The sequence below is a fragment of the Rhinolophus hipposideros genome, assembly GCF_964194185.1.
Source record: "Rhinolophus hipposideros genome assembly, chromosome: 5".
NCBI lineage: Eukaryota > Metazoa > Chordata > Mammalia > Chiroptera > Rhinolophidae > Rhinolophus > Rhinolophus hipposideros.
Window position 1 is genome coordinate 50,638,332 of NC_138051.1, and position 23,759 is coordinate 50,662,090.

Consider the following 23,759-nt stretch of genomic DNA (forward strand, 5'->3'; position numbering starts at 1 on the left):
CGTTCCCTTTTTGCCACTCTGGGCAGAGCCTGACCCCATCCCATCCTGGCTGAGGGGTTTGTGTGGAAGGCAGAGAGAACCCACTTGCCAGGGAACAGAAGCTGCAGTCTCCAACTCCTCCCGTACCCTCAGCCCTGTCGCCATTGTTAAGCACCTGGGACCCAGGACTGTGTGCCGTCTCTCTGGATCACCCAGATGTCTGTTCTGATGAATGAGTAGTCTCTGACATCAAAGGCTCACTCACAATTGCAGAGAGTGGTAGAGTATGGAAATACAGTACTTGTAAATGAGAGCAATCAAGTTAAGGCATGTTGCAGCACAATTGGTAGAGTGATTAATTTATCCCTTGTTTTCACTGCTGTAAATATTTTTCCTTATTCTCCGGTTTTTGCCCAAGGCTTGTTATTCCCTTGATCTAGGGCCTTTTCTGTAGGTCCACATCAGAAGCTCCTTTGTGCATTAAAGCTTTGACTTATTGAGATATTGGTGACATTTATTCTAGAAGGGGAGGTAATAAAGTGACGTGTTGCAGGGGGCAGGCAGAAATAGCCATATCAGAGGGAGGTTTGGACCAGACATACTGTGTTTCCCCAAAAATAAGACCTAGCCGGACAGTCAGCTCTAATGTGTCTTTTGGAACAAAAATTAGTGTTAAGTCCTGGTCTTATTTTACTACAATATAAGACTGGGTCTAATATAATATAACATAACATAGCATAATATAATTTAATATAATAATATATAATATAATATAATACTGGGTATAATAATATAATATTATAATATAATACTGGGTCTTATATTAATTTTTGCTCCAAAAGACGCATTAGAGCTGATTGTCCAGCTAGGTCTTATTTTCGGGGTAACAGTGTAGATGTTTCTCCAATGGTGAGCACTGGAGCCCAACACCACTCCCATCCAAAGGTGCTGGGACCTTGGGTAGGCTGACTTGAGCCTGCTGCAGTCCCGGGGATCAGAGCAGAGGACTGCTCACTCATTCATTCAAGAGTGAGCTGCTGATGTCTATTCTGTGCCGGGTGCTATTGTAGATTCTGGGATTCAAGGAATGAACAAAACAGACTAACACCCGTGCCATAGACCTTGGATATTAGGGGAGATGGACACAAACCAAACGCACAAGACTTGGTCTTTTATCTGAAGAGCCGTGAAGCCACTGGAAGGATTTGTGCAGAGGCATGTGGGTGAAGAAGCATCGTGGTGGCTTCTGTGTTGTATTTGGACTCTAGGAGGGCAGGGACAGAGGTAGGAAGACTAGTTAGGAGGCAGTTTCAAGGATCCATGGGAGATATAATGATGGCGTAAACGTTGGTGATGAAAAGTGCTTAGATTTGGGACATGTTTTGAAGGTGAAGCCAGATAGAAAAAATGGAGAATAGGAGATTAAAGGGAGGAATCAGGGATGACTCCAGGGATTTCAGCCTGAGCTACTAGAATGGAGTACCCATTAACTGAACTAGGGAAGGGTGTGACAGGTATTTTTTGGGGGTGGGGGAGGGAGAAGGGGTCTGACGCAGAAATAGCAGAACCCCCTGCCCCCGATTCCAGGCAGGGCCACGTCAGTCTATACAGGTGTGTGTGGATTAGAAATGGCAACCTTTCCTCTAGTGGACACAGCCCCATGCTGGGGGCATAGCTTGTCAAGGGGATCACTAGCTCTTCTAGCCTGCAGCCCTGGTGCTGTGAACAACCTTCACAACCACATGGAGAGACCTGTCTGCAGTAACTATGGGCATATCAGAAAGACCCCTGCAAGCAGGATGAGGCCAGGTAGATATTTGTCACAGCAGAAACTGAACTTAGGGAAATAATTGTTCATATCCCTAGGTCACGTTTAATACAAAACTTTATACTTGCTTCAGCAGCTATAAAGGAAACCTATTTGCATGATTTCATTAGAGGTATAAAGGTAGAAAAATAATGTTAGGGAGTATTGTTGGTCTTAGGAAAAAATAAAAGAATGCCGTTTTGTTTTGAAGTTATATGATCCTCTTCCATTACATGCTGAGCAGATAAGTTCTTTATGTTAATCTCTGAATAGAACAAATCAAATATAGGAAAAGAATGGCTTTTATTCTTTCCCAAATGTTTTATATTAGCACTGGTATGGAACACTCAATATATTTGCTTTGAAGAAGTTGCTCCAAATCTAAAGAAGTGTTCATTCTCTTTCACACTCAGCATTTCCCCCAAAACAACGCGACAATTCATGGTTTTCTTTAGAATCTTCCTCATGACATACTGTAGTCATATAGTTTACATTTCGTGTGTTCATTTAAGCCATACAATCAGCCTAAGAGGTGGGACTATATTATCTCCCATTTTGCAGGTGAGATTAAGGGTTGGAGAATGGAAGTGACTTTCCCAGTACCCCTCAGCTAACATGTAGAAGAGCCTGAATGTAAACTCAGGTTAGTTTGGCTCCAAAGCCCAGGATCTCTATTAAACAGTGTTCCTTAGACTGACTCATCTGCTGTGAAACCTAGCATTTCCTGCTCCCAGGGCCACAGATTCTTGAATTTGAAGGGAATAAATACCATCTACTCTATGCCCTCTCCCATACCTGATACCTGAGGTCCCTCAAATCATCCTGATGACATGTTTTCACCAGTGGTCCCAGGTCCTGGTCATAGTGCGGATGCTGGATGATCCACTAAATCAGAATGTCTGTGGGTCAAGGCCCAGAAATGTATTGTTTGCAAGTCCCCAGCTGGATGTGCTGTGTAGTTGGGCTTGGAGACCACTGATAGAGCTACGTGCCAGTGATGGTGAATTCCCTGCCTGCCTATCAAGTTAGCCCCACCCATCATTTCTACCCTACCCAATTTCTTTCCTTTATCCCCTCTCCTTGGCTAACTCTGGCTATTCTTTAGGTTGCAATGAACTCCATCTCCCAGTAGCTTTTACCTTCCGGGCCCCATTCGACACTTTGGGTCACACATAACCCAAATCTAACCACTCTACCACAGTCCTTCAAGAATTGACGTCACCTAACTTGTCCCTTGCCCTTTTCTTCTCTAGAGATGGTACTCCCAGTTCTGTCACCTGCATCTCCCATTATTTAGTGTCAAGTTCTTATATCATCTGTGTCATGTTCTTCCAAAATCATTTGGATGGCCCATGTCCTTTTAAATCATGGCATCCAGAGCTAAAGTCCACATTCCAGGCATGGTGGGCTCAGCAGCACACAGTAGGGAGTTTTGCCTTTCTGGTTCCAGACCTTCCTCTAAATGCAACTTAAAATTGGGTGAGATGTTCTGGGTCACTGAAGGGGGTGCTTCTATGGATCTACTGGCCAAGCTGAGTCCCACAGTTATCCTTAGTACATGATGCTGCTGAGCTGGGTCTCCCGGGTACTCCACTGGCACCATTGTTGACTTTGGACCCAAGGGGAGGACCATAGATTTATCCCTGCAGGATTCCATCTTGCCAGATTCTGCTCCTTGCTCTAGACTCCTGAGTTTTTTGGACCCTGCCTCTTCCATCAGTAGATTGAGTGTTATTTCCTCTGATTCTTTCAGACTGTCAGTATTCACACTGTTTTATACCAGATTGTCGAGGCCACACAGCAGTGTATGATTATTGTTATTCCAGGGGTTTTACTCTGAGCAGTGACATGTTACATACCCCTTAATATCTGTTTGCATATCCAGATTTTATATAGATATGATAATCAAGATGTGGTGGATATGGTTGGTGCCCACCCAAATCTTCCTGGTCCTTTTCTACCAGCTTTGTGTGTCTGCTTCCCAGCTTTTGTGTGATTTGATGCTAATAGTCTGTACCTGTGACCTTCAGACGATTTTCCATGGACATAGAAGTTCCTTGCCCTGTGGAGTGCCACAAGTGCCTTGGAGTGATATATGTCCCCTGTCCTCCACTTCTATACCAGTGAATGACTGACTAGCGTAGGAGTAAACACACAGCTCTTTTGTCTGGAGGCAGGACTAACTCTTCAGTGCAATTTGAACTCCAGAGCTGGAACTTTTTCTAAGCTGGTGCCCTTGCTCACCTCTTCCCCTTCCTGCATCTCCACTCCCTTCCTGGTTTCTCCTGGGAGCACCTTCTCAATAATGCCCTACACATGAGTTTTGGACTCAGAGTCTGCTTTTGGGAGAAGCTGATGTAAGATGATAGTCACAGCATGAAAAGATGTATTAGATGTTCTACATGAATATGCATATATAAACATTTCAGGACTTTTTATTTTTACCCCCCGCCCCCCCCCCCAAAAAAAAAAGAAATATTCTCTGGTACAGATTAGCTATTCCATTTTTGGTAAAAATTCAAATATAGGTATTAGTTACATTTTAATTGGTTCAAATGGGATTTACTGAGCAGTCAGCAATTCAGTCTCTTTCGGAATGAATCTCCTAAATTACTCAAGGAAGCACATGGGTGACAAAGGGAGCTGTTCTTTGTGCCATACTGCTCAGGGAGGCCCCGGATTCCTTTAACGTTTGTCATCTGATTTACTCCTTCCCTTCTGTGTTGTGGGGTTTTTTTTTTTTTTTTTTGACATTGGGTGGAGCCTATTTCCTCTTAAAGACAGTCACCAGGATGTCTTCCTGAAAAAATTAATTCTGCCTTTGCACCTGTGAGTTTTCTATTACCAGCCCATTTAGTTACTTGGACGAGTCAGAATAATGCCTTCCTCTGGGTGTCCATGTTTGCCCCTGTGGACTTAACACACAAAGCCCCAGGGCTGAGAGAGAAATCGCTCATCCTTGACACCTTCTGTTTTCTAGAATGATTCCCCTTCCCTCAGGATGGACTACTGGTTGACTACTCAGCAGGGTGAACTCCATTCACAAAAATCCTCCAACTTTTGGTTGGTTACTGAGTTCTGTTGATTTTCTGTCTTTTGCCTTCATCGCCTCTTTCCCACCACCACTGACCACCCTAGTTCAGAGCCTCTTTATCTCCTAGCAACACTATTTCAGCAGATGCCAAAGTGCAGCTGGCCCTTGAACAGCATGGCTTGAGCTGTGTGAGTTCACTTATACACAGATATTTTTCAATAAAGACTGTAAATGTATTTTCTCTTCCTTTTGATTTTTTTTAAATAACATTTTTTTTCTCTAGTTTTATTGTAAGAATTCAGTATATAATATATATAACCTACAAAATATGTGTTAATCCCCTATGTTATCAGTAAGGCTTCCAGTGAACAGTAGGCTATTAGTAGTTATATTTGGGGGGAATCAAAAGTTATATGTGGATGTTTGTCTGCCTGGGGGGGCGGGGGTGTTGGTGCCCCTAAGCCCCACATTGTTCAAGAGTCAACTGTACTTGCCCTGCAGCCCCTGCCTTCCATTTGTACCCATCTCTCTGTTGAGTACAAAGCTGCCAGATCATGTTACTGTCCTGTTTGCAAACATTCAGTAGCTCCCCATCACCTGCAGATCGATTCTCAACTTTATTCAAAGCCCTTTGCAGTCTAACCCCACCCTACTTTGTGTCCAGCCATTCCCTCCTGCCTTGCAGTCCAAGCTAACTGGCTAACACACAGTTATTTCCCAGACCCTCTGACCTCACTGTTTCCTCTGGCTCCTCAGCCCCTAAATACTCTGACCTTTCCTCATTCTTCAGGGCCAGCTTCTATATGCCCTCCCCAGGAAGCGTTTCCTGTTCTCTGTTGCTGCTACAGCGTGAGTTCCCTCCTTCTCTGCCCGCCACAGAGCTTTGGACATGCCTCAAGTCTGCTCTTATCCCAGTATAGCAGATGAAGTGTGAAGTCCACAGACTCTAGAGCCATCTCTCCTGGCGCTGAAGCTTAGCTCCACCACCTACCAGCATTGGTACTATAGGCAAGTCACTTCACCTCCCTGTGACGTGATTTCCTCATCTGCAAAATAGGGAACATAATGGCACCTTCCTCATTGAGTTGCTGGCAAGATTAAATGAGTCAAGGCATTTTCAGCTTTTGCACAAAATAAGTGCTGTGTAACTATCATTTTACTAAGTACTTGTCTCTCTTCCCAAATTGATGTGAACTCCTAGAAAGCAGGGGCTAGCTAACTCATTTCTGTGTCCCCAATGCCTGACACACAGTAGGCACCTGGTACGTATTTCTTCAATGAATTGGCTTCTTATTACTCTGCCAGTGGTTCATTTGTTCATGGGTTAACTGTTGAGAGCAGAGTTATTTTCAGTGAGTTTGTATTCCCCAGGGTGGGTCAGCAGCAGGTTCCAGACCCCGTGTCTAGACAGGTTTATAAATACTGTGTATCTGGGTAACTTGGCCAGGGTATAGGGTTCCTCTCAGTCTGCTTTCCTTATCTCTAGGTCCCGTTCTCTACTTCTCGGACACCCTGTGAATACGGGGTGTTTCTTGTTCTATTTTATCCAAAGGAGCTTTGTAATTCAATACCCTTGTCCTTAGGTTGGAAACGTGTCCTTTTTTAATTGTGAAAGTTGGGTCTCTGGCATTCAGAACGGGAGAATATGCCAGGACTTTGGGATGTTGTGACAGCTGAGTGGAAGAGGAAGAAAAGGGAAGCCTCAGAGATGTAAGAGTGAAGAGGGCGTGAAATATCAGGAAGCCTGGCATTGCTTGGGCTCACCTGCCCTGTGTCCTTGTCCAGTGATTTGATTCCTGATTGTTTCTGCTAAGACATATCGGTAGTCTTTGCCGCTCAGGACTTTGCTGGATAAATGGGTCGCATGACAAGCCCTTCAACTAAAGATGCCAATGGAGAGCTTGGAGGGAGTTCAGCAGAGAGCAACAAGGGACAGTTCAGAAAGAAGAGGCTGGGAGGATATGAGTGAGAATTCTAGGAAAGGAGTAGGATGGGAGAAGTAGGTGCAATTCAGTGATTGATTTCAAGAAAAGGAAGGGTGTTTATACAGACATCTAGATTTTCTACAGACCTGTGCTTCAGCCGAAAGATGCAGGACAGCTTTTAGGAACATGTGGCTATTATTGTGGATAGGAAGGGACGGCAGCTAAGATGATTCTTTCACAGTTCCTGTGCCCTCCAGCCTAAACAGTGACAATCTTCTGTCCCCAATGCTCAGTGAGGGCCTGCACTAGACTGGGGCAATGCTGAACATGAACAGGGTGACCCTCCACACCGGAGCTCTAGCCCTGTCCCCCTCACATCTGCCCCTTCCCACTCTCAGGTCTGTAGACCACGGAGGACTTCTGGCTGGGGCAGAAGTGCTCAGCCTTTCGTTCCACTTTCGAAATGAGTCGATCATTCTTTTTTATCTTCTTCTCCCAGAATTGTTCATAGATACCTGTGACTATGACTTAATTTTTGACTTTTTTCCTTTCCATTCTAGAGTCACCTTTCCATTGATTTCTCAATCCCTACTTGTCTTCCCATTTCTCTTCCTTCTCTTTTCCTATTTTCAGGAGCCTCCCACTCTCCTCTCTCTTGTAGTTCCTTACATATTGGTCTGGCAGAGAGGGGCTGTGGCATAAACCAGAGCCTGGCACGTGCTCCATCCCACCACCCACAGCTCTTAGTGACAGCCAATGTGGGGAACTTTCCTGGCTGGGACCATTCTGGGGCTCTGGCTGGTTCAGCTGGCAAATGGCTTGGAGACTCTTGCCCGCCCTAGAAGCTGGATTGGCAAAGATCTTGGTTTCTGTTTTGATTGACCATGACTGAGTCAAAGTATTGCTCTGTAACAACATTTCTTCATTCATTCAACATTTACTTTGCATGTACAACATGTCAATTACTGTTCTGGGTACTGGGCAAGCAGAGATGCAAACAGATCCAGTTTCCACAAAGAGATCACAAGCAGGTATGCAGTCAGTTACTTTTGTAATAAATCATAATACAGTTTGAAAAGTATTATGTTAACAGTATGAAAAAGACTTGGATAGATGGAAGGAAAATGAATCCATAGGCCCTGCTTCCTCTCAAATGCTCACTCTGACTTGGGTGGTCACTTGAGTGGCTGCCATAATATACACAGATGTTGGTGATGCCAGGTTACTTTGACTGTCTGAACAGCAGCCTATTTTCTTTCTCCTCGGGGCAACATAACAAAACAACAGTAATCATTAGCCTTTTTTTATGGAGGTAACCACGCGGATATTTCTAAGCCCTGTTGGCTATTTCTAAGCCCTGTTGGCTTTCAATAGCTACATGTTGACCACTTTTTATTGAACGCAGACCCAGATTTTAGTCTTACAAAACTCTCACAGGAGTAGGGACTGCATGGAAGTAGATGGAAAGCACCTCTTATGAATGATGGACACCTTTTTAGAAGAGTGAGTGCGTGGGAGGATGCAGCGGGGCGTGTAGTAAAATGCAGTAGACCTGGAGTTAGAAGACTGGAGGTCTAGTTCCAGCAATTCACCAATTCACCTAAAATCCCTGGGCCTCAGTATCCTCGTTTGCAAATGGGGATGATGACAGTATCCACCTTGTTGGGTCATGGTGAGAATTTGATGAGAAAATGCATATCAAGCACCTGAAATGCAGGCACAGCAGTAGTGATGATGATGTCAGAGATGGTAAAATTCTGGGCTGGGTGACTTTGGGAAAGTCACTTATTAGCTCTGGTCTCAGTTTTCTCATCTGCTGATGGAGCCAGTTTCATAGGATCATTTGGAATTCTGTTCAGCAACATTTCTTGGGCATCTTTCATATTGGTGCCACAGTAGGGGTCCAGAATGGTCCAGAAGCTAACCATTGAGGAAGTGGACACACACATATAGATGACTCTAACAGAATACACGTATACAGTCCCAAAGAGCTACTAGGTTCATGAGGGTGGGTGTGCAGGGCAGGAGGGTCCTGGGGAGCTTGGTGGGGAGGCAATGTTTGATCTGGGCTTTGAAAAGAGAGTAGGGAGAGATTGTCTTTCCTGAAGAAAAACACACCAAGTTCATGGTCTGCCTCGATGACCTACTGCTTCTCTGTCGTTAGCCCCTTGCACTGTGCTATTTTCAGTTCATCAGAAATATACCATACCTTCTCTTGCCTTATGCCCATCTTTGCACATGCCAATTCTTTTGGCCTGGAACTCCTCCTCCGTCTGCTACGGGTGCGGATGAGTGGACAAGCAAGGCACTAGGATAAGGCTGCAAAGTCCATCCTTGCTGTGTCACTTACCAGCCAGTGGGCCCCTGCTGTGTTACTCAATCTCTTCGTGAGTCAGTGTCCTCATCTGCAAAATGGGGGTACAGGATAATAATAGTGCCTACCTCAAAGGCCGGTTATGAGGATTCAATGAGGTAATACCTGCAGAGTTCTTGCTAGCCTGACCCACCGTAATCAGTGAATGCTGAAAAGGAGCAGTTAGGATAAACACTCTATACGTGGTTTAATGCTACTTACTTTTCAGGTCTTAAGCTTAATCATCACTTCCTCTGGGAGGCCTTTTCCTACACAAGTCAGCTTCTAAGGCAGAGTTGTACGCTCCCATAGTTATCTCCTCTTCCACCAAATTCCTGACACCTGTCATCTCTGTGTCCCCCCCAGATTGCAAACTCCATGAGGATAGGGGCCACGACTGTGTTGGCTGCTGGGAGGGACACATGGTAGACAATCAATAAATATTGAATGAGTGACATGGGGTGAAGGTCCCAGGGATCCCCGAGGGTGTGGCAGAATCTCCTAGAGCAATCAGAGTACCGTGAGGATGAAAGGGCCAGCGAACCTTGACACCAAAGGCAGCAGAGAGAGCCTGGGCGTCCAGGAGGTCCAGGGCTCCTTCCCGCCTGGACAGCGCGGGGAAATAGAGGACGGTACTCAACTTTGGCAGGGTCTGAGCCCACGGGAGAAAATGCAGCCGGACAGGTCGGGCGAGCGCTCGGGCCCCGCCCCCGGTTCCTCCCCGGGCCCCGCCCCCTCCCCCGCTGCTCCGGTCCCCTCCTGCCTGGCTCCCACCGCTGCTGCTACTGGTTCGCGGCATCCCCACGCAGGCAGTCAGCTGGGAGCGCTGATTCCACCCGGAGGACCCTGCGGTGCCGGCACCGACCCCTGCTGCGGAATGCTGCGCTCCACTTCCACGGTCACCCTGCTCTCGGGCGGTGGCGCCAGGACACCCGGGGCGCCCAGCAGGAGGGTGAGTAGCTGGGGGCCGGGGCTGCCACCATTCCGCTTTCCCGCGCTGGCTGCTCGCTGTAGGGGTCTGGGCGTGGGGACTCGCGGGCGCAAGCCCCTGGCCCTGACGCCCCACCCTGGGCTTCCCTTTCCGGTTCTGTCCCGGCTCTGGCCCTGACCCTTCTTTACGACGCCCCAGGCTCCAAGAAGGGTTTAGGGACTTTCTGGAATTCCCAGAGATTTCCTCTCCTTCCTGACATCTCTATCAAGCCAAGTTTATTGGTGGCACCAGTTTAAAAAGCAACAGAGACATTTTTGTACTGTCCTTTGCTTAAGACTCAAGGGTAATGAACATCTTAACACCCCAATTTTCTTCCTTCCAGCGGTTAAAAAAAGGTCACTTGTCCCCACTAGAGAGAGAATAATACTGCTTGCTCCTGGAGTGGGCTTCGTCAAGGTAGGCTTCACCTGACAAAGTATGGATCAGCAGCTGGAGCCCCGTTGCAAGTGACTTGGGTTTATGCAAAACACTTTCTTCTTTCTGATTTAAATATTAGCACAGTAGCCTCAGGGGCCGCCCTGGGCACGATCTCCAGGAAGGTTGCCCTTTGGAAATGCTCTGTTTCTCTGTGATCTTTGTTACATCTTTTCTTCCCTCTCCAGATGCTCTGGGAAAGAAACGGTAGGCACTTGCCGGTTGTATCTTTCCATGTCTCTTCCAAGGTCAGTGTCTCAGAGCACACTGCCAAGCCTTGGTTTGTGGCTTTTCGTTCATCTCTTCATCGTGATATCCAGTACTTATCATTTGATGCCTCTTTTCTGTGGTTGAGACATCTTTAATTATGTTTCCCCAAGGGTTAGCTAAATGGCTGGTTAAGTCCCCGTCAAGGGCCTTTTTGGTACTCTAGTCTTTTTTCTAGTCTTGTAGACATGCGTATTTGCTTTTTATAGACCTCAGCCAAGTGATTAACAGTTGCCTTATATGCTGTCCTTTTTTTAGCCCTTTCTGTTACTCCTTGGTATGGGCCAAGTGATGGGTTCTGGGGTATGTATTTGCGCACGTGTGTGCACATAACCAGACACTTAGGGTTGACAGAATTCTTCTGGTTATTCAATCATTAGCTTCCTAAAACAAGATCCCCATCAGGTCCAAGTGTGTTTCCAACCACAGTTCCAGCCTTACTCCAAGATGGGTATTTGCCTTTTTCTATGGAAAACCTTTTCAGTTGGAACACAGTTCTATTGAGAAAGAATGAAGTCACTGAAAAGCTAGTCCTGAGCCTGGACAGTCATACATGGAACTAGATTGCATGACTTGCATGACATTGTCTAAGTCCCCCTTCAGAGATGAGGACAGATGAGGCAGATAGAGTGATATTGTGGGTGGATACAAATTTGATTAGTATAGTAGGTTACCTTTCTGAAGATTGTTTTCCTCAAATATTTACTTCCTACCATTTCTTTAGTTATAAGTGCTTTGGTGTCCAGAACAGTGGGCACACTATTGAGAAGAAGACAGCCTAAATACTTTGGAGTGGAGGGGTCAGGGCCCTGAATCAAACCATGTAGGGCCATTCTGAGCACACAGGTACTTGTTCTGAGAAGAAGATATCTAAAGTTTTTAGGGTTCCCTTTATGATTTACAACTCTGTTCATGATTTGCCAGTGTCACAGGTACTATCTGTGTTTATATGTGTCTGTGGGAGGCGTCATGGGAGGCTGTGATCCTTTGCTTGATTAATCGATCTACTAAACAACATTTATAGATATCCCTCTGTGTGATGCAGGGCTAGGCATTGTGGTTCATTCTCTCTGTGGAGGCAGACATTGTCACAGACTGCCATCATACAAAGTGGTGGTGGTTATAATGGGGTAGAATGTTGACAAAGTTGGATAGAAGCTAAAAGGACAGGTTCTTCCTGAAGCATCTGAGGAAGGCCTCCCTCTGCAGGAGACATTTGAGTTTGGTCTTACAGGACGAGTAGGAATTTGTAGGGTGATTGACATTGGGATACTGAAAGTAGGAAATATCATTCATTAAATGGAACTCTTGGTGTATACTGTATAACAATGGCGTACTGGACCTGCTTTAGGGCAAAACAGTTAATTTTTTGAAAAAACAAGAACAGGATTTCTTGAAGATAAAATTGTAGACCAAACAAGTTATCATGAAAAGTGGTCCTGAAGTTGAAAGTTTTTCAGTAAACTCTGTATGTCTTTCCTCTCTGATGTTGGATGGTCTTGAACAATAACATGTTAGCCATTAAAACAGATTTCTCTTTCATCCAAAGAGCTTACCAAATTAGGGGCTGCAGGGGAATCAGGCTGTGTTGGTCCAGACATTCAAGCCAACCAGAAATGGTGGTGACAGCTGACACTGAGCAGGGAATTCTCTGAGTCAGCTGCCAAGGGTGGTGTGGCTAGACCAGACGGTCACCAGTTATTCTTCATTTAATGGCTGTCACCTACAATGTATACTTCCTTCTTATCTGAAATCATCTCTTAAGGAAAAAAACAAACAGGTGGGAATAATTTCTGTCAGCTCATAAACAAAGCTCTAAGAGTCATTTATGGATGCTAGCCATGAGAGGTTGTGAAATTAAAAAAAAAAATCTGCTTTCAAACCAGTTGTGTTCTAAAAATAGTTTTTATCTATGGCAATAGCAGGAAGATAAATTGGCTGGAGAATAACCATAGACAGAATGATGACCTTGGAGAATGAGGAAAACATTTACAAAAATATTGACGTTGCTTCATGATTTTGAAAGGAATTTTGTAAATGCAGTTAATCCCACTGAATGAGCCTTTGAAATGAAAGGTCAGTTGTGTGGCCAGGTTGTGCGCTTTGGGGGGAAGACATGTGTTGCTTTGTGTAGCCAAATATTGTTGGTTAAACAGTCCAGCTAGTACGGTGTGAGACCTGGCAAGGGTTTCCTCCAGCACCATGAGATATTGTCAATATCTCCTATTGGTAACAAAAGACTGTTGGCTGGTATTACTGGTGTCGTGGCCCCCCGGTGGCACATTGAAACATGAAACAAAACCCAACAAGGCCACAAGGATAGGACTGTCTCCTAGCCTGCTCTTGCCCATATTTCTTTCTACTTAGCAAAGGCTTCCTCTGTTAAAAATCAGAATGGGCCTGCCAGTCATCTCTCCCTAGCTAATGCACCGCTCTCCTGGGTCCCATTTCTGTCTGATTGGCTCAAAATAAAGAACTCTTCTTAGCTGGCCGGTGAATGGATCAGACAGGTGTTTATCTCACTTCCTTTTCCTTTTCACAGAAACATCTGTGTGCATAACTTCCGTGTTGTCATATGGGCTCTCAGGGAGGGACACAGAGGGTTGCGGGACCTCAGCGTGTGGTGGAGGAAAGTTGGCTGCAGTGTCTACCTGGGAGGAGGTGGGCAGGAGGCCTGCTGCACCCAGAAAACAGGCTGGCTTCTCACCACGTCCTTCCTGAGCCAGCCCCTGATAAGCCGACTTGTAAGGTTTTGGAAATTGGCTTCCTCAGAGCTGAGCCAAAAAGCCTCTGCTACTAAAAATTGACAGTCGAATCTCAGAAAAAAATCTTCTACCGGTAGTCCATCTTGCTGTGTCCGATGTAGGATGAACATCCCTGAGTCCTGGGGATCTTAAAGAAACTTGAGTTCGCTTGGGAAACCTTTCAAGTCAGTCAGTCTCCAAAATTGAGTTCAGGGAGCTGTGGCTCGAGGGCTAACGAGCTAGAGACCACACTGAAATGTTTTGATCTAAAATACTTTCAATGATTGTGGGCATTATAGTCTTAGAACTTCCTGTGATGATCCCTCTCAGCCTAAAACAGTTCCAGTATTCCCCAACACACTGAAGAGTAACACACTGGTATTTACTTCTTTTCCCTCTTTAGATGCGTGATATTTCCTGAATGTCAATCACCTTGTTGACTCTTACTTGTTCTTTAAGACCAGAGCCATCTTTTTAAAATGCAAAATTCTGTCACCAGGCTCCTGCTTCAAGAGCCCCTTCAGTACTTCCAGGAGAAAGTACAAACTCCTTAGTTTAGCATCAGGCACTTTTGGTCTGCTTTTGCCTTTCCTGTCCCCTTCTACATGCTTACTCTTTCCAGATACTCATACTCCAAATGCCTCTCCATTCCCCAAGCTTTCCATGTTGTTCTTTGTCTCTCTGCTTTCTTCATGCCTCTCTGCTTTGTGTCTTCCTCCAGGAAGCCTTCCCTGAACCCTCCTCTTCCCTGTTCCCCTAGTGTGCACCCTGTCACTGCTTGCCTACTCGAGAAGAGGTTTTAGGGACCCTCCCTCCCCAGGCCTGGTGTAATAGATGCTTGCACAGAGGAGTGTCACACTTGACATTGAATTGGCAAATGGGAAAACAGGAAGGGAAGCTTGGGATAAGGCCAGCTCATCATCTCTGGCCCACCTGGGCAGGAAGCAGGTGACAAATGGAGTGTTGGTCCAGGTGAGGAGACTGACATTTCTGGGAAGATCTCCAAATATTCCAGTTGCCTCATCCTGTTGCACAGTTGGAATTTCATTCCTTTGGTTAAGTCCGTGGTTCTCAACCCTGGTTACACAGAGAATCACCGAGAAGCTTAAAATAGCTATGCCCAGGCCCCACCCCAGGCTATTTAAATGAGAACCTCAGAAAGTAGAGAATAACATCCGTGTTGTTTAGGAAGCTCCCCAGCTGACTCGAATGCGCAGCCAAGGATCGGAATTCCTTTCTTAAATATTGCTCTCCCCTTACAGCTTTTGTGGAAATGCAGACTCTCCTGAGACAGTGTTCTGGAAAGTCCCTTTGGCCTTGTGGAAGGGCAAGGTTTGGAAGGGGGCAGGATGGGGGAGTTAATAACACTCCAGGTCACACAGGTATCTCTGTGAGCATTCATCTTTTCTGATCTTGGAGTTCGGGGCACATTGTGTGCCTGGTACAGAAGTCAGCCAGCGAGATAGGAAGGAGAGGTTGCCATCCTCCTATGTATGAATTGTATCTGGAGTCAGCCCTGACATGGGAAAGAGGGGCTCTAGGACACTTTACGTCACCTGGGAAAAGTGTCCAAGTTTGTAGATCAGGGTTTGGCATGCCATTGCCCTTGGGCCAAATCCAGCCCTCCGCGGCCTGTTTTGTACACTCTGAGCTAAACATGGTTTTTATAGTGGCCTGCAAAGCATCAATATTTATTCTCTGGCTCTTACAGAAGAAGTTTGCCCCACCCTGATGTAGATAATCATAGGCCTGCAAGTCCAGGGCCACAGCAGAGCTAAAAGGCCTACTCCAGAACAGGCATGCCTTGTTCCACGAAGCCTGCCCTGTGCATTCTAGAGATTTTATGCTTGCAGTGGGCAGAGAGAATGTGGGGGTTGTCCTCCTGGTCACAACTACAGGGGCCACACCTTCTTTTGTTAGGTGGAGTTGGGCAGCGCCCCACAGTCACAGCGTGGACCGGGCCTGAGAGAATGTAAGTGCATTGGCTAATTTTTTTAGGGCAATCCATCTTTGTACACTGATCAGCAACCCCTGTCACCTCCCAGGGTCATCTCCTCCACCGTTTTCATTTGAATGGATAGTTTTCCCTCAGGTGAGTCCAGGTGTCTGAAGCTGAGAGCATGATGGTATGTGGATCCCCCCTAAATGGAGACCCAGCCCTCTGCTTCCCCAAAGGGGGTCAGAAACAGGCCTTAGAGGACCTGTTTAGCTCCCAGGTCCCTGAATTGCAGACAAGGGCTTTCTTGTGGTGGAGGCTTGAATGCTGTCTGCCCCGCCCTTGCTCTCCCTCCCATGGGGGTTGGTTTGAAGAAAGTGGAAGGCTATCTGGGGAGTTTCAGGTACATCCTCCTTACAGTGTTTTAGTTCATCCCCAAAACAAACCCATACTAACATTTACAGAGTCAGTGCCTATTATGTGTTGATATTATGCTAAGCACTGTAAGCGCTACCAAATGCAATTAAGGTGCAAAGCTTGCTTAGTCTCTCCCCTTATTTTTTCCCTTCGGTCCATGGTGTAGTGCATAGGAACATAAAAGGAGGTACTCAATAATTGTTACCAATTGAACTTAGATTTGACTGTCAGTCCTTTCTCCAAAGATGGCTCCCTGCTGTCTTTCACTAGAGGCCTTGCTTCTCCAGCAGGCATTTGTAGATTGTTAGAGTTTAGCCTCTGCCTGTTTGTCCTTTTTCTCTCCCACTCTAGCTTAGGCTGCAAGCCCCCTTATCATTCTTGGAACAGGCCAGCTTCTGTGCCTTTAGCCAGCCTGGAATAAACACCTTGCCTGGTAGTTGTCTGTTATTCTGGCAATGGATTCTCCAAACCTCACTGACCTGACAAATCCTTTTTGTCTTCTGTACTCAGCTCAGCTGTCATCTCTAGGAGCCTTCCCATATACTCCCACCTCCAGTTAAGATGATTGTTCTTCTTCCTATATTCCCATGGTAATAAAGAACACTTGCAGAGGGCTTAATATGTGCCAGAAACTGTTCTAAGCCCCCTTGGCATATATTAGCTAATTTAATCCTCACCACAGTCCTAAGAGAGTGGTTCTGCAATATTGTTCACCCTGTTTTACAACTAAGGTACTTGGAGCTGAAGATTAAGTAGCTTTCCAAAGGTTTCATAGCTAGTAGCTATCAGAATCAATATTAGAATCCAGGAAGTAGAGTTCTGTCATGCCTTAACCACCCATCTGCCTCGTCTCTCAGGACCTTGTGTTGGTGACACTAAGTGTTCTTGATGGCCTTGTTTGGGTGTGCTTTTGAATTCTGAGCTCCTGGGGACATGACTGTTTCTTTTTCAGCTTGGGACCCTCAGAGCCCTTAAAAATATTTTACAAGTAGTGGGTGCTCAGTAACTGAGTGATGAAATGCACTGAGTCCATCCTCCTGCTTTTATCCACCGGAAGGGACTCCCACTTGTAGGGACAGCTGGTGCAATAGCAGTGGTATTCAGGCACAGTAACATTCAACTCTCTTCATTGTTCAGAACAGAAGGCTGAGCCAGCCACTGTGAGAACCCCTGGGAATGAGGTACTCTACCTGCCTCTCAGGTACTGCCCAGCCTGGGCTACTCTGGGTATTGTGTAGCTGAGTTTCAGGAAACCATGGAGATCAGCATCACCAAATGCTAAGAGAGATTAGAAGCACTGCCTTGATCTTACCACAGGGCGATATCTGAAAACAAATGAGAGGTGGTCCTGCCAGGTCCACCTAGTGGGTGCATTCAGGGATTACTTTTCTTAAGCACCTCTGTTAAGGAATTCAGAGAACCTTCTAGACCACTGGGATGTTCTCTTTGCTGCTCCTGAGACAATCCTGTGGGTTCAGGAAGGGTTGCTACCTTTCTTCCTATCTTTCTGATACATTCTCTCTCAGTTTTTATTAGTGTTATTACTACTATTATTATTAGTTCAGTTAAAAAACTTGGAACAGTTGCAAACAATGTAGAAATCCCACTTTGTATAGATCACCGCCACCATCACCAGTTGGTTGTGTTTCCCTAAAGTCATTTCCCCCCCATAAAGCTACATAAATGATCATAATGTGTTTAAAAAAACAAAAATGGGATTCTTACCAGTTTTTTTGCAGCTTCCTTTTTTTGTTCACATGACAATACATGTGGCCATTTTATTAGGAAGGAGTCTTATCCTTCCAAGCTGGGTTTAAAGTGCTTCTTTACGGTTAGTCGTCAGTGCCAGAAACTTCATTGGGATTGATTAAAGAATGCTAGCAGTGTTCCCTAGTGTTTCCATAATGGCACCTCTAATGATCATTAAACACTTAAGACAGGGGTCTGAGTGTAGCCTCAAGCATCTGCTGTAACTGCCAGATATCTTTGATGCCAAATGTTTTATTTTACAAGTTCATTTTATTTTACTTCATTATCTGTCACCAGATAAGACTGATCGTTTAGGGAAATGCATTCTGTGTATCCTGTGGTTTTGTCTACCCCAGGGTACACATGGCTCAGTGAGAGCTGTAGGAAGTGTGTTGAGGAATATCTAAATTCTGGGTACACAGATGAAGAAGGGGTTCAAGCAAGGGAAGGGGACAGCTCACTTTTGGGTGGTTGAACTCACAGGGATCCCTCTACGCCTTGTCTCCTCTTCAGATTTTCAGTTTGTTCTGAAAATTATTACCATTAGGGATACTCCTCTAGGGCAATCAACCTATAGAAAGATATCACTTACAGTGGTAATGCCCACTAGATCCGTGGACCAAATTGTTATTTCCATGGCAAACAAAGCTGTGAAACCAAGTAGTCCTATTTTATTTGGGAGCTTGTAGGATGATAATAATATCTAGATAATAATAAAAATACCTGACATTGAGTGAGACTTACTAGTTGCCAGACATCTACCTTTTATCCAGATTTTGCCCTTAAGATTCAGAGAGCTTAAATACCTTGCCCATAGTCAACACAGCCAGTAGGAATCTCTGTGTGTGTGCATCTGTGCAAGTGTGGGCATGTATGTACCTGTGTGTATGTGTACACACGTGTGTGCATGGGATGTGGTGCAGGAAAAAAGCACCTCCTTTTCTCTGCAGAATTATGCTGTGGATTAGATCCAGCCTATCAGAGAAAATTATTGAGCATCACAGACTTGGATTGCCTGCCTGGTATGAGTTACACTTTGATGTTTATACAAATGCCAGCTGGTTTCAACCAGTTCAGGGGGCTTGAAGTTAGAAGGTTACCTTTCTTTGGAAGGACTCTGATTCCCAACAGAATTGTTGCCTGTCCCCTAAGAGATTTATCTGTGGAATTATTGGTTTCTCTTTGGCCAACATGACTGGTGATGAGTTTTGAAGGTTTGATGCAAAGTGGGCCACATAAGAGGCAGATAGCCCTGGGGTCTTTGGGCCGTGAAGCTTGCCCAAAGGAGAGTAAAGGTAGAGTTCTTGAAATCAAGTCATGTGGTTGAAAGAACTGGGGTTGTTTAATCCAGAGAAAAGATGTTCAGGGGACAGGAGGCCTACCTAGAGAAAAGGAAAGTAGGCTGCATTCCCTGAGGGCAACTTGGGTTTATTAGGTGGGAATTCTGAGGTTAGAGGTGCCAGGATAGCAAAATGGGATACCTCAGAGGGAGGTGATGGTGTATGTGGAAGTGCTAACACGCGTCCCAAATGGGCCCTCTCACCTGTGCATGGAAAACGTTATCCCCAGATTGGATATTTGTCTACCGGTTATATTGTTAGGTGTGGGGGTTCCTTCATAATGTCGACCAAGTGTAAATGAATCAGGCTTTGCTAAAATTAAAAATAGCAAAGTTTTATTCAAGGGTCTTAGGGTTTGCAAACTGGAAACACTACTCGGCAATACCCAGAGTGTTACGAAGAAGAAAAAAAAGTTGAGTTCTTATGGTAAAAAGTACATTCTTGAGAAGAATCAGCCCTACATTCTTAGCCTTTGGATTGGTCCGAGATGATAATCTTCCAGATATCCGATGGTCTGGACAATGGATGTCAGGTGGTGTGGACACTTGAACATTAAATCTTTCAGAGGGTAATCAGAGGTTATCTATATCATTGACATCTATACCTATACCTATCTCTATCTCCAGGCATTGATGTACAACTGAAAAGTTAAAAAGTTTTAAGTCCTCAGTCTAGTTAAAGTAAAATCTATTCCTCATGCTTCAGCCCATTTAGTCTAAACCGGTTTTGTCAGCTTGACTCTACAGATTTCATTTTAAGTGAGCTTACTGTGTTTCCCCGAAAATAAGACTGGGTCTTATATTAATTTTTGCTCCAAAAGATACATTAGGGCTTATGTTCAGGGGATGTCATCCTGAAAATCATGCTAGGGCTTATTTTCCAGTTAGGTCTTATTTTTGGGGAAACACAGTAGCACTACTGAATTAATCTTGTTTTCTTCACTCATTCCCCCATAGGCTGGCAGGGTGGACTTAAATGGTCTTTTACAATCCCACCCCACCCTGGGCTTCTAGGCTGTAGGGTAGTTTCTCTCAGAGGCCACCCTGTGAATTGGTGCAGACCCGTGACCCTGCATACCAGGTTGGGGGGTATATTAGTTTGCTGGGGCTGCTGTAAAAAGTACCACAAACCAGATGACTCCAACAACAGATATTGATTGTCTCACAGTTCTGGAGCTAGAAGTTCAAAGTCAAGGCGTTGGTAGGGTTGGTTCCTTCTAAGGGCTGCGAGGGAAGGATCTGTTCTAGGCTTCTCTCCTGGGCATGTTTACATGGTGTTCTTCTAGTATGTGTCTTGTCTCCAAATTTACCATTTTTATAAGGACATCAGTCATTTTGACCTTATTTTAATTTAATAACCTTTTAAAGGACCATGTTTCCAAATAGGGTCATATTCTGATGAATTCTAGGGGGACACCAATCAATCCATAACGGGGGGCAGGTAGCACTCCTGTAAGTTAAGCTCACATGTCTGTGGGTTGGATACTCAGGGTGCTCCTGGGACCCTCTTTGGGCTTTTTTATTTTTTTATGTTTATTTTTTTATGGCAGGATTACTTCTCCCAGGGAAATGTCACAGAAGAACACTGCTGTGACACAGCAGAACCCTGCTGTGACATTAGGGCGACATAGACATCATGTAGCATTAAGTATATATTTTCATTGTGCAAACATCACCACCATCTAGCTCCAGAATTTTTCATCTTTTCAAATTGGAACTCCATACCCATTTAATAATAACTGCTCACTTCTCTTGTCTCTTCTGCTCCTGGCAACCCACCATTCTGCTCTCTGTGTCTATGAATTTGACTACTCTAGGTACCTCATGTATGGGGAATCATATAGTATTTGTCTTTGTATTATTGGCTTATTTCACTTAACATAATGTCCTCAAGATTCATGCATGTTGTTGCATGTGTCAGAATTTCCTTTCTTTTTAAGACTGTATAATATTCCATTTTATGTATATGCCACATTTTACCTATCCATTGATCCATTAATGGACATTTGTGTTGCACCCCCCTTTTGGCTGTTGTGAATATACTGATGCTATGAAGATGGGTGCAGAGATTTAAAACAATTTGTGATTAAACATGTATGTGTCTATTATAAAAATTCAATATATATATAGTCAAGTAGAAAGTACCCTGGCACCCCAATCACCACTGTATGTATTTTGACCTCCATCCCTCTGGCTGTATTTTGGCCTATGCATGTGAAATAAGATCATTCTATACATGCTGTTATTCACGCTGTTTGAACACTGTGAAATCACTCAGTAGTTTTCTTGTTATGAGCAGCAGGATGGTGAGTGCCTGTGACGGGCCAGGCAAAGGCTGGTTTTATGCTCAGAGTTCCCTGTGTGACTGGTATGATTTTTCCCATTGCTAAGGAGGGAAACAGGCTCTGAGAAGCATGAGGTCACCCAGCTCTTTCTACACCAAACATGGATTTATAACTGGCCTCTCCTCTCTGTCTCTCCTAGGCAAATGTCTGCAGACTACGGCTGACCGTACCTCCTGAGAGTCCGGTTTCTGAGCAAAGTGAAAAGAAGGTTGAAAGAAAAGAGCAAGTAAGGCATCTCTGAGGCAAAGCTCTGACAAGTTCTACTCTTTGTACTCTTTTTTATTTTACCCCCTTCCCCCTCCCGTCCTCTGTGCAGGCTATTCACAGAGCCTGAATGTCAGCAACTCTGTTGATGAAAGGCCCTTGCGACCTTGCCACCCCATCTCCCATCTTCCCAGAAGTCAGACTGCTCTGCCAAGCTGGCTCTGCCGGCCTTGGGCCCCTGCTCTTGTTTCTTGATGAACACTGGCTCTGTGTTCCCTCAAAGCGGTAGGGACTCTGGCTTTAGTGACAGGTGCTATGGCAGGGAACGTGTTTTTCCTGAAAGAGCCCAGTTCAGTTGAGTCAAAGGGCCCATTGTGAGCTTCCGGCAGGGCCTAAGCCTTTGTCAGCGGCTACAGCCGGAACCCAGCTCACGGTGGAAAGGCTGCCCTGAGAGGAAAGACCCAACATGCAGCTCTGGCATATGGCAAGGGCACTTGCCTCAAGGTAGGAGTTCAGACACTTCTGTGCTAAGTGCTGTGCTAAGTGTTGGGCCGTGAAGCTAAGTCTGACCTTGTCCTTGCCTTAGAGGAGCTCACAGTTCTTTCGAGTGAGATAGATGTATAAGTAAACAACAATTGTGTGATAGTTCAAATGTTAGGGTCCAGAAGTGTAAGAAAGGCTCTGGGAGCACGCGGAAGGGAATAACTGACTGCTTGGGGAGTGACATGGAAACAGAGGCTGAATGGATACACAGCAAATCCTGATCACCTCTAGGCCTGTGGTGCTAGGCAGGCCATTTTTCTCATTCACAAAGAATTAATGGGCACCTATTGTGTTCCAGGCACTATTCTAGACACTGTGAGTAGAGTGGTGAACAAAGCAGTAAACAAAAGAAACGCTTCTCATTTATGGAACTTACATTCTCTTGGGAGGAGAATGGAAATTTAAAAATGAAGCACATTCTTTAGAGTTTAGAAGGTAGTAAGTGCTGATGGAAACAAAACAAGAGCAGGGGACAGAAGTGACAGGGAATAGGTAGTACTTTTCCGTGTGCATGTATTTTATGTAAGTATAAAATAAAACAATAATATGATATATAATATAAATTTCATAAATTGAATCAGAAGACAATGACTTCTCAAAACAATAGGCCTTGCTTTGCAATGAACCGATCATATGGTAATTGATAAAAAAGGAAGCTTTTCACTGACTGGTAAATGGTTAATGAGGTCCCAGGCTTACTGTAAGTCTTTGTCTCTCCTTCCCTTCTCTCATACCCTCTTCTCCCCACTTTCTACCAAAGACAAGGAGCTATTTGTGCTCATGCAAATGATGAATTACAGGGAAAGGAGGTAGGTGAGGAAGGAAAATGAAATTATGACTAAAGCAAGGAGAGTGAATGTGAAGTTACTTATCTGCTGAAAAAGAGAGGAGGAGTCCCACTACAAACATCAAGAAAAATGACTGGTTCCAGGTTGGAGTAGGGAGAGTACAAGGTGAGCCTGAGACATCTGTGCTAGAAAGCAAGGTAGCACTCAGAGGACAATGGAGTCATATCAAAGGACCCAGAAGCTGGTGGGAAAGGGCTCTCACTGGCAAAAATGGAACAATTTGAACATCAAATAGAATAATGACAGTAATGGGTTATGACTCATGAGTATATAGTAATAATCAGAGAGGCGGGGGGAGACCTGGTCTTTATAGAACATCAGCTGATAAATTTAGAAAATCTCTATTTTTGTAACTATTAGGTCGGGTCATCAGAAGATGCAAAAACTAATTGGTAAGTGATTATTGGATTATTGTGGAACAATATATTGTCGTGGTCTCAAAGTAATACCTCACAGATTGCTTACTGATTCTAAAGGTACATTCTGGCAGGTAATAGTGCAACCAAGTGATCCAATTCAGCAGCGAGTAGTGGGACAGACGACCCGAAGTGATGTGACTTCTGAGGTGATGAGATGAAGAAGGGCACATTGTTAACTATGTAATATTCATACCAAACTTGTTTAACTGAATATAGTAATAAGGAAACAGAAACATGAAAATGTAGGACTATCTGCAAAACAATTGGCCATAATCTCTCAATAAATTCAAAAAAATATTTTAAAAAATGAGAGTCTGTTGGAGATTAAAGAGGTTTAACATCAGTGTTAAGATACAATGAGTGGATCAAAATAAGTTCTACAAAAGATACATTGGGATAATTGTAAAATTTTAAATATGAACCATGTATTAGATGTAATTGAATC

General features: G+C 44.7%; 1 protein-coding gene across 2 annotated transcripts in view; it reads left to right on the forward strand.

The window, feature by feature from the left end:
* Positions 1-9,525: 9,525 nt before the first annotated feature.
* Positions 9,526-23,759, forward strand: part of MYZAP (myocardial zonula adherens protein) — an 88,862-nt gene continuing 74,628 nt past the window's right edge. The window contains exons 1-2 of one of the 2 annotated variants that reach the window (XM_081049405.1): positions 9,526-10,050; positions 21,440-21,526. In XM_081049405.1, coding sequence (XP_080905531.1) covers positions 9,625-10,050; positions 21,440-21,526 — 513 coding nt within the window. In that variant the 5' untranslated portion in view covers positions 9,526-9,624. The remainder of the gene's footprint in view (positions 10,051-21,439; positions 21,527-23,759) is intronic. The other variant, XM_081049406.1, reaches the window with a different exon arrangement.